Here is a 12,347-nt window from a genome sequence, read left to right on the forward strand (position 1 = left end):
TTTAGCCAACTACTAAACTTAAGTATTACTCCTACCACTATTACTACTACTACTCCACAAAAATCAAACAACAACAAATTCATCATCGTACGTATGTTTCTGGTCCAGAGTTGTGTCAGTTGTAATTCTACTCTTATGGTGGTGCTGGTGGCATAAAAATTAAAAAAAAAAACAAAACGCAAATGCAAAACCAATGCAAATTTGCAATTGAGTCCTCTTTATCATGGTGGGTCGGTTCACTGGTAAATATTTAATTTAAATGTTTTCTAAAAATAAATTTGCTACGGTGAGTGCTTTTTATATATAATTATTATTTTTTCTTTCTATGTATGTATCTATAATCTACTATCCTGTCTGATCTATCACTTTATGCTCTAACACATAACTTTTCCCCTAAAATTAACTATTTTTGAAGAAGAAGAAAAAAGAGAAAGAACAGAGAAGAAGAGGAGAAAAAATTAAATTACTAAAGAAGAAAAACGTATCACTTGTTACTTACACAAAAATTCTTCTATTTTAGTTTTCCCGTTTTTTAATAAATTAACACAGTTTTTTAAAACAAATATTTTAAAAATAAATTTTGAAAAACTTTTTTAATATTTTTTATTAATTATCAAAATATTATTTTTTAAGTTATTTAATTAAAATATTTATTTTAATTCCTTAGGTGCTTCCGTTTTGGGTCCTCCCTTTGGTCATTTTGGTCCATTTCCACCACCACCTGGTCCCCTTTTGGCAGCTCCCCATCGTGCACATCATCCTCATGGCCCTACACATCCAGCAGCAGCTCCACCACCCCCACCACCACATGCGGCCGCATTTTATCCTCATCCAGTAGTCTATTGGCCATATCCAAGTCCTCCCGTTTCGCCAACAACATACTTCAATCAACCGACACATTCGCCCACACACGTTCCTGGCAGTCATGGGCCACCTATGGTAGGTAAATATTGATGTTTTAGTAAACCTTGTTCAAAATTGAAACTTTGAACCTTTATGCTTATCTATATTGCTCCATGTTAAACGCTGATGAAGGTAGATTTCACCCAACGCCCCTTATAAGGTCTTCCAATGTAACTGATTTTCAACATATTCGTTAAAAATCCACGATTATTTAAAAAAAATATTTTTAAAAAGATCCACGATTATTTAAGAAAATATTTTTTTAAAAGATCCATTATTATTAAAAAAATATTTTTTTAAAAAATACACGATTATTAAAAAAAATATTTATTTTTTTAAAAATCCACAATTATTGAAAAAATATTTTTAAAAAATTCACGATTATTAAAAAAAAATATTTTTTAAAAAATCCAGGATTTTAAAAAATATTTTTTAAAAAATCCACGATTATAAAAAAAGATTTTTTAAAAAATCCACGATTTGTAATTTTTTTTTTTAAAAATCCACTATTATTGAAAAAATATATATAATATTTTTTAAAAAATCCACGATAATTGTTTTTTCAATAGTAATAAAATATTTTTTTTATTTTTTAAAAAACCCACGAATATTAAAAAAATATTTAAAAAAAAATATAAAAAAGATATTTTTAAAAAAATCCACGATTATTAAAAAAATATTTTTTTAAACCTTTTTGTTTAATAAAAATTAACAAATGTTTTTTTGAATAAAAATGAAAAAAAAATTAAATAAACGATTATTGAAGAACACTTTAAAAATCTACGATTGTTGAAAAACAAAAATCCACGAACTGCGATTATTAAAAAAATATTTTTCAAAAATTTAAAATTCCACGATTATTGAAAACATTTTTTATATAAATTTAAAAATCCATGTTTATGGAAAAAATATTTTTTTTAAAAATCCACGTTTATTGAAAAAATATTCTTTAAAAAATCCATGTTTATGGAAAAAAATATTTTTTTTTAAAAATCCACGATTATTGAAAAAATATTTTTTAAAAAATCCAAGTTTATGGAAAAAATATTTTTTAAAAAATCCACGATTATTGAAAAAATATTTTTTTTTAATCCAAGTTTATTAAAAAAATATTTTTTTAAAAAATCCATGTTCATGGAAAAAATATTTTTGTTTAAAAAATGCACGATTATTGAACAAATATTTTTTAAAAAATCCAGTTTATGGAACAAATATTTTTTAAAATAGTTTTTTTTTTTAAAATCCACGATTATTGAAAAAATATTTTTTAAAATAGTTTTTTTTTTTTTTAAATCCACGATTATTGAAAAAATATTTTTTAAAAAATCCACGATCATTGTTTTTTCAATAATAATAAAATATTTTTTTTTAAACCCACGAATATTAAAAAAATATAGAAAAGATATTTTTAAAAAAATCCACGATTATTAAAAAAATATTTTTTATAACATTTTTGATTAATAAAAATTAACAAATTTTTTTTTGAATAAAAATTAAAAAAAAAATTAAATAAACGATTATTGAAGAACGATTTAAAAATCTACGATTGTTGAAAAACAAAAATTAAAATTTCAAAATCTACGATGAAATATAAATATTTAAAAAAATATTTTTCAAAAATCTATAATTATTAAAAAAATAAAAATCCACGAACTGCGATTATTAAAGAAATATTTTTCAAAAATTTAAATTTCCACGATTATTGAAAAAATATTTTATATAAATTTAAAAATCCATATTTATGGAAAAAATATTTTTTTTAAAAAATCCACGTTTATTGAAAAAATATTTTTTAAAAAATCCATGTTTATGGAAAAAATATTTTTTTTTAAAAAATCCACGATTATTGAAAAAATATTTTTTAAAAAATCCAAGTTTATGGAAAAAAAAAATTTTTAAAAAATCCATGTTATGGAAAAAATATTTTTTTTTTTAAAAATCCACGATTATTGAAAAAATATTTTTTAAAAAATCCAAGTTTATGGAAAAAATATTTTTTAAAAAATCCACGATTATTGAAGAAATATTTTTTTTTTAATCCACGTTTATTGAAAAAATATTTTTTTTAAAAAATCCATGTTTATGGAAAAAATATTGTTTTAAAAAAATCCACGATTAATGAACAAATATTTTTTAAAAAATCCAGTTTATGGAACAAACATTTTTTAAAATATTTTTTTTTTAAAAAATCCACGATTATTGAAAAAATATTTTTTAAAAAATCCACGATAATTGTTTTTTCAATAATAATAAAATATTTTTTTTTATTTTTTAATAAACCCACGAATATTAAAAAAATATTTAAAGAAAAAAATATAGAAAAGATATTTTTAAAAAAATCCACGATTATTAAAAAAATATTTTTTATAACATTTTTGTTTAATAAAAATTAAAAAAAAAATTTTTGAATAAAAATGAAAAAAATTTTAAATAAACGATTATTGAAGAACAATTTAGAAATCTACGATTGTTGAAAAACAAAAATTAAAAATTTGAAAATATACGATTAAATATAAATATTTAAAAAAATATTTTTCAAAAATCTACGATTATTAAAAAAAATAAAAATCCACGAACTGCGATTATTAAAAAAATATTTTTCAAAAATTTTAAATTCCACGATTATTGAAAAAATATTTTATATAAATTTAAAAATCCACGATTATTGAAAAAATATTTTTTAAAAAATCCACGTTTAGTGAAAAAATAATTTTTTAAAAAATCCACGATTACTGAAAAAATATTTTTTCAAAAATCCACGTTTTTTGAAAAACTATTTGTTAAAAAATTCACGATTATTGAAAAATATTTTTTTAAAAAAATCCACGATTATTGCATTTTTTTCGCTATAATTGAAAAATCATTTTGTTTATTTTTGAAAAATATTTTTTTTTGAATAAACAAATACTGAAAATATATATACTTTAGTATTAAAAATATTTTTTTATTATTGAAAAAATATTTATTAAAAAATACACGATTATTCAAAAAATTAAATAAACAATTGTTGAAAAATATTTACAAAAGAGTATTGAATAAATGTATTTGTTTAATAAACAATTATTTAAAAATGTTTTTTTAAAAACTAAACCATTATTGAAAGTTTATTTTTTTAAATAAACTGTTACTGGTTTTTTCAATAAACAATTAGTGCATTTTCTGTTATTTATTAAAAACGGAAAACATTTTTTAAATAAAATTAAAAACATTTTTTATAAATAAAAACAAAAACACATTTTTGTTAGATAAACGTTAAAACCCGTTTTTAAATAAACAATTATTGCAAAAAAAAAAAAAAAAACTAAATATTCACAATTCTTGAAAAAATTTAAAACTACACGATTATTGAAAACCAAATTTAAAAATCCTCGATTATTTAAAACGAATTTAAAAATCCACGATTATTGAAAAAATTTTTAAAATCCACGATTATTGAAAAAACATATTTTTTTAAATCTACGATTCTTAAAAACATATTTTTTTAGAAATCCACTGTTATAAAAAAATATTTTTTAAAAATCTACGATTATTGAAAAAATATATATTTTTTAAATCTTTTGAAAATCCGTGATTATAAGAAATATTTTTTGAAAATCCATGATAATTGAAAAAAAAACTATTTTCAAAAAATCCACGTTTATTAAAAAAATATTTTTTAAAAAATTCATGATTATTAAAAAAAATATTTTTAAAAAAAACGTGGATTTTTTTTAATGAAAAATATTTTTAAAAAAATCCGTTTATTTTTGAACAAAATCCAAGTTTATTGTACATTTTATACCCTCCACCATAATATGGAGGGTATAATTAAATTTGTCATTCCGTTTGTAACACATCGAAATATTCATTGGAGACCCTATAAAGTATGTATGTATATTCTTGATCAGGGTAAAATTCTAAGTCGATATAACCATGTCCGTCCATCCGTCCGTCTGTTGAATTCATGATACAGCTCGCAATTTTTAAGATAGAGCTTTGCAATTTGGTATAGAATTTTCTATTACTCCTACGATGTTTGGTATAGCAAATGGGCTATATCGGTCCACGTTTTGATATAGCCCCCATAGAACGATACCACCCGATTTTCGGTATATTGAAGGTTGTGGCCACAATAATCCACAGAAATGTTTAAAATTTGGTATTTGGTCTTCATTTGGGGTATACAACTTTCCATATGAAATTGGTCGGTATAGGTACAAGCCTTGATATAGCCCCCATAGAACAGAACTCCTGATTTCCGGTATTTTGAAGGTTTTGACCACATATAGCCATATAGAAGGTTTGTGGCCACAACCGTCAAAAATACCGAAAACCAGCCACCGAAATGGCTGAAATTTGGTATTTAGTCTACGTTGGAGGTAAAAACCTTTCTGGCTGAAATTCGTCGGTATAGGTCCACGTTTTAATATAACCCTCTCGATTTTCATAATTCTGAGGAATGTGCCGTCAATATCCCACCGAAATGACAAAAAATTTGTTATTTAATCTTCCATGGGATTGTAAAATATATACCGGAAGAGACTTATCAGTATAGTCCAAGTCTACCTATATCCCCCATAGAAGCGTACCTCTTGATTTTCAGTATTTTGAAGGAAGATAATGTGGCTAATCTTACCGAAATATCGGAAGTTTGGTATTTAGTCTTCTTTGAGTCTAAAAACTTTCCGCCAGAAATTTGTCGGTATAGATCAAAGTTTTAATACAGTCCCATAGAACGGTAACTCCCGAATTTCGGTATTTTGAAATTGCTGACATTTTGTATTTAGTCTTCTTCATAAACGAAGGGAAAGTAATTGTTCCATTTTACTTCAATCCAACTGGTGGTGGAGGGTATAACAAGTTCGACCGTTCATACTTGTTTTAGTTTTAAATCCACGACTATAGAAAAAATCCAAGTTTATAATACTGAATGGCTTGGCCCTGCTCGAGCAATCAGTTGCAATTTTGTTTAATTGTTTCTCATTTTTCTTATTTATTGTTATTTTCTTCTTTTTTCATATTCTCTGTTTTCTTTGCAGTATTCTCTCGATTATATAACCACTGTGCCACCAACAAATTACGCTAATCCACAACCATCACCACTCAGTCCACCAAATGTTGCAATTCCGCCGAATGCTACCAATGGCCTTATTTTAACACCCAGTAAAGGTGGTGGCGGTGGTCCAATGACATTGGTGACACCAAAGCAGTATCCAGCAGCAGTGGTACAGGGATCACCAACAGCTGTGACCCCAACAATCATTCATCCCAATAACTATCATCATCACAAAAACAGTAAGGTTGTGACTGTAACACAACAGCAAGCAGTGGTGACCAAATTGTCACCAACAGCAGCAGTATCCGCACCAGCACCAGCTTCTACTATACGTCCAACACATAATAATAACGTATATCATCAACATTATGGATCACCACCGCCACCAGTAAAGCCACAAATAACGTTGTCACAACAGACACCACCAACAACAACTGAAGTCACACCACCCAATGCTCCTGTTATTGTGACTACTCCAACCACTCCAATATCACCTGCCGCTGCTGGCCAGAATGCAGTAACGCCAGTTATTGTTCACAACAAGCCATTACTTGCCATTGAAACAAATACACCGGCAACGACGACGGGAGAATGTAATGCCAATCTTAAAGCCAGTGTAAAAATAACCAAAATAACAACCAAAAATTCAACAAAAACAGCTCCTCCGACTAGTAATGGTGTTGTAACACCGCCACCTGCACCACCTACACTGGTCACCACCAATCGTTGTGTGGAGTTGTATTCTGCCTAAAAGGCAAGAGATCCAAATAATAAAACAAAAACAAAAACAAACGAACAAACTAAAGCAATCACCAAGTGGACAATTTTTATAAAAAAAAACCCATAAAAATATTAAAAATAATTTATTTTATATTTGCATAGTTGTAGTAATTTCCTTATCTTGCCAAAAGAAGGGATTCAATAAGAAATAAACTCTTTTCCCAAGTGGTCTTGGGGTGCTACTAAAAGCAATGAAATCCAACTATTGACCACTTTAAACATTCAACGAATCTCGAATGTAGGCTACAAAAAATGCATATTTCTTTTCTTAGATGGAGGGCAAACTTCGCAATATTGTTCGATCCCAACAATATTGCTTTAGGATCGATTGTCTTCAACCAATAAAAATGTTTGCCACTAAAAAGAAAAGTAAAAGTGTTTTACCAAGAAAAATTTTAAGAATAAAAATACATACATGTTGATATTATCATATAAAATTATAAAAAATAACAACAAAATAAATATTTTAGTATAAATTTTATAAAAGAAAACATAATTTAAGAAAAAAACATATATTCCAAAATTCCCACAAAGAAACTGCTAAAGATCAAACATTGGAAACCAGTGCAATTTCAAAGAAAATTTTTATTTATCAAACCGTAAAATAGCGACAGTTGAAGGATAACCATGACAAAATGTTTTTAAAACATTTTCCGTTCGTGATGCCTATCCCTCACACACTCCTACATAAATACCTACATACATACATATCTAGTTAAATACAAAACTATAACCAATAATGTTGAACAACCAATCAACCAACAACAACACAAACAAATACCCTAGTCAATAGTAAAATTATTTATAAATTTATGTAATTTTTTTGTGTTTGTATATCTGTGTTCTTGTCTACATAGTTCATACTACACATGTTTGTTTGTCATAAATAATTATTAAATTGTTTTCAAAAAACACACAACATTAAACGTAAATAAAACAAAGATAAAGTAAAATATAATATTTGTCATTTGTTCAAATAAATCAATTAATTTTTTAAAAAATAAAATAAATTTATATTTTTTATAAATCAATTAAATATTAAAAAAATACAAAATAAATTCAAATATTTGTTGTACTTCTTGTTCTTGTCTCGATCCATCTCGTTAAAGTACACTACAACAGATTGTCATTTATGAAATTAAATACATTTTTTAATTTAATTTTAAATATATATTTTAATATATCCAAATTGTTTTTATTGTCAAGTCTATTGTTTTTTATAAATATACATATACATTTTTGAATAAATAAATAAATCTATAAAATATATAAACACCATTTTTGCGAAATGTTAAAGATTACCAAACATTTCAAGGTAAGTAAATAGCAACACCATGTGAATCCTTGGGCCAATCTGACAGGTCTCTTTGGTTATTACCTAATCTCTCTCCGAGAATCATAAATTAATGGTTCCCGACACTCCTTGTTCTCACTCATAGGGATGTAGTACAACGAAAACATATTGTTAGTCTGACGACTGGGAGAACTTTCTGGAAGTTCAAAATTCGAATATGTTGCTCGCGAGAGAAAGCAAAGAATCATTTCACATTATAGTATGTGCAGTAGGGTTATGACTTTTTTACAACCTCATATCCCTTTATCATAGCGTGATGAGTTTCTACATAAGATTACATAAAATCTTAATTATAAGGTGATTCGGTGAAAAAACCTCATGCACAAATTGGACCTTTGGACTCTCTCCTGAAGATCTCTCTTGACGTGCCTGGGTGTGGGAAGCCTTTCCATTAAATCGTGACAGGCATGCTCTCTGCGATGAGACCCAAGCAGGTACTGCATCGACAAAATTTTGTTGTGCTGACGCACCGGTAAAAGCTTCGTCTCCTCATGAAGAAGTTGCAGTCCTCAGTACGGCATTCTAGCAGGTTTGAATTTTCAGTAGCGCGACCACCCTGCCAACTTTCCAGGATTCTGGTACAATATGGGCTGGCTAACGATAGGTTGAGGGCACTTGTTAAATACTCAACTTGGTACAAATTGGATAAAGGTAAATTTTTTAACATCAGTTTTATGGGCGCTCATTCTCCCACTGAAGACAAGGACGAACAGATCAAAGTTATATTTTACGGATGAACAGATTAAAGATATATTTTGGCCCAACAGTCCGGATGTTCACTTTACACGGTGAAACATATGACAATGGAATGAAGCTGATAGGCTTCGTAGCGATAAAAAACATGGTAGTTAGCAGTACCATATTTACACATTTCATATTTTTTCATAAGACCACATGGCTGTCTCTAGAAAAAAAACAAGAAATGAAATTGACCACGTTGTGATAAATTGAAGTCATTCATCGAGCGTGTTGAATGTACGATCGTTCCGAGGAGCAAACATAGACTCGGACCACCAGCTAGCTGCAGCAAAGGTACGCAACCGCAATACGCAAATAAAGGACGAAGAGACACAACGCGGAAGTTGGGCATTGGTGAGCTGCAATCACAGCAGATAGCCACATCATATTCCACTCCACTGGCCAAATTGCTCAATCAAGGCACTCCTCATCCTGATAACAAAATCAATACTTCTATACCAGAAACCTAAATCAAGGTACCCATGGTATGAGCAAGAGTGCAGTGCTGCTAGCGAAGCGAATAATGCGCCATATAGCGCTACTCTAAAATCAGTTGAGAGAGGTATTGGGAGAAGAGGAGAGAGTGGAAACATCTTTTCCGCTATAAGAAAAGAGAAATGGAAAAGTGGGAGTGTGAAAATATCGCCAGAATGAAGTCCAAAAATTCTACCAAAGTGTGAAACACAAAACTAATGGCTTTGTTACAGGCACATCTTCCTGCAGATACCAGCAAATTGTTATGGCTTGCCAGCCGAGATGTTCAAAACCGGAGGTTTTTTTTCTTTATTGAATCATTTATAGATTACAATAATTAAACAAATGCTACGACTAGCCGACTGGACTTACTAGTAACTTCCCCCCAGTCGAAAAGGGGTTTACTTCCAACGTAGACTGAATACCAAAGCTCAGCAATTTCGGAGGAATATTGAGACCACAACCTCCAGAATACCGGAAATCGAGAGGTATCGTTCATTGGGGGCTATATGAAGGCGTGAACCCATACTAACAAAATTCTGGGGTGAAATTTTATACCGCCAACGGAGGCTAAGTGCCAAATTTCAGCCATTTCGGTGTGATAATGAAGCTAAAACCTTAAAAATACCGAAAATCGGGAGGTACTATATGAAAGCGTGGACCCATACCAACAAAATTTTATACGGCCAACGAAGGCTAAATGCCAAATTTCAGCCATTTCGGTGCGATAATGAAGCTAAAACATTCAAAATACCGAAAATCGGGAGGTACCGTTCTATGGGAGGCTATATCGTCGGTGTCATGCTTAAGTGTTCCATACGCCATTTGCCTGATTCGAGAAAAACTCAAGTTAATGTTTAAGGCCATACGGGATAAAAATGGTGCAAGAATTCAATACTTTAAGAGCTCAGTTCTACTTAACTAAACTCATAGAATATATCAGTAGTTTATTTTAGTCAGATATCTGTGATAGTCTAGAAGTTATGGCAAATTTTTATAATTGCAAAAAGTTGCTGAATTGTTCCATGGAATCTTTTTTTCATGTTTTTGGCAGTTTGTGTGACATGGAACACGTTTTGTCACATTTCAACCAAAACATTTTTTATCAATCGTGTTCCACCTCCCTTATATGAAGTGCCACTGTGGTGTTTAAAAATCAGGACTTTAAATGAAACATTTATTTTTCTCATACAAATACAATAAGGACCATTATTATAGGTTTCCTTAACATTTATTTAAGTGATTTCCTCCACTTATCATTATTTTTTTGTGGTAAAAATTTCGATCCACAAAACGGATTGATATTTTGCATTTCTAAGGTAACATAAAACATTTAAACGCGATTTTCTTATAATACCATTTTTGTAGTCGGTTAGCTTCAAGTCGAATGGACGTTTTTGCGTATATTTTTGTGGACTCACATCAAAATTTTGTCTTTAAACTATGGATTATTTGTTTAAACGATTGATAAATGTTCGTTGGTTTTAGAAACTATTATTCTTCAGTTTTTAAAACAATTCCTTTAAAACAATTTGTTCCATACGCCACAATTTTCCGTAACTTGGCAAAAATGGGCAATTTTTTGTTCCAAACGCCATCATTTTTGGTGCGGAACAATTCGTTTTTGTCTCTTTTTGTTCCATACGCCAAACGACATGGATATGGAACTAAAAAGTTCAAAGTTGTTTTGTTCCATACGCCAGGCTTTATGGATATGGAACAAAACGACAAGATTTTTTGGGTCACAAAGCGGATATGGAACATACTGGCATCTGAATATCTCAAAAACTATAAGAGATAGAGAAAAACCGACCAAAAAATCTGAAAGAGCATGGTTCAAAACCTTGTAAGGTACCTTTACCTCAAAATGTCAAAAATGGCGTATGGAACACTTAAGCATGACACCGACGATATGAAGGTGTGAAGCTGCAGATACAAATTTCTGGGGGAAAGTTTCGTACCCCCAACGAAGACTAAAAACCAAATTTCAGCCATTTCGAAGGAATGTTGTGGCCACAACCTTCAAAATACCGAAAATCGGGAGGTACCGTTCTATGGGGACTATGTGAAGGCGTAGACCCATACCAACAAAATTCTGGGGGAAAGGTTTATACCCCCAACGAAGACTAAGTATCAAATTACAGCCATTTCGTTGTGATAATGAAGCTAAAACCTTCAAAATACCGAAAATTGGGTGGTACCGTTCTATGGGGGCTATATCAAAACGTGGACCGATACAAGGTCGTAGCCAGGATCAAATATAGGGGGGGGGGGGGCAACATCTTGTTTTTTTTTTGGTTATGTGTATAGTTTTTACATACAAAATTTTAAAACCTTAATTTAGGTACTTACCTAATGAAAAACAAGTAAAAAATGTCCACCATGAAGTATTCTGAACTAATATGGAATAGATAGTTTTCTTTCCGTTACGAAAGTGCCCACAATTTCAGGCGAATTTGTTTGACCACTTGGTGAAACATTTTTTTACGTCGCGCTGAAAATTAGGTATAGCTGTTAGGAAGTACAAAGTTTTTGGGAACATACGCAAATATTTTTTAAAAACGATAGGAGCCGCAGCTGAAAATATTTTTGAAAAAAAATCACGTGATTTTTACAAAAATACGTTTACAGTTTTAGAGAATACAAAGTTTTTCTAAACAATTGCAAATACTTCTAAAACCGCGAAAACGCCGCAGGAGAAAACAATTTTTCTAAAATAGTGCAAATATTTTTGGAAAAAATCGCGCGATTTTTAGAAAAATACAAAGTTTTTCTAACAAATTCCAAATACTTTTATAAAAACGAAAAGCGCCGCAACCAAAATATTTTTGAAAAAATATTTTCACAATTTTGGAATTACAAAGTTTTTCTAAAAAATTGCAAATACTCTTATAAAACCGAAGAGCGCCGCAGGCGAAATAAAATCGAGCGATTTTTTTCAAAAATATTTTTATTATTGAAAAAATACATAGTTTTTGTAAAGAAATGCAAATACTTAAATTTTTTTCACTTAAAATTTTTTCAAATTATGTTATTAATATACTCGAATATACGACTGTGTCT

At 29.1% G+C, this 12,347-nt stretch overlaps 1 protein-coding gene across 2 annotated transcripts in view; it reads left to right on the forward strand.

Moving 5' to 3' along the window:
• Positions 1-7,111, forward strand: part of fus (epithelial splicing regulatory protein fusilli) — a 152,118-nt gene extending 145,007 nt beyond the window's left edge. For both annotated transcript variants that reach the window (XM_073992687.1, XM_073992686.1), the window contains exons 12-13: positions 668-939; positions 5,922-7,111. In XM_073992687.1, coding sequence (XP_073848788.1) covers positions 668-939; positions 5,922-6,689 — 1,040 coding nt within the window. In that variant the 3' untranslated portion in view covers positions 6,690-7,111. The remainder of the gene's footprint in view (positions 1-667; positions 940-5,921) is intronic.
• The last annotated feature ends 5,236 nt before the right edge of the window (positions 7,112-12,347 follow it).

Source organism: Musca autumnalis, unplaced genomic scaffold (assembly GCF_047663935.1).
Source record: "Musca autumnalis isolate F117 unplaced genomic scaffold, ASM4766393v1 scaffold_5, whole genome shotgun sequence".
NCBI lineage: Eukaryota > Metazoa > Arthropoda > Insecta > Diptera > Muscidae > Musca > Musca autumnalis.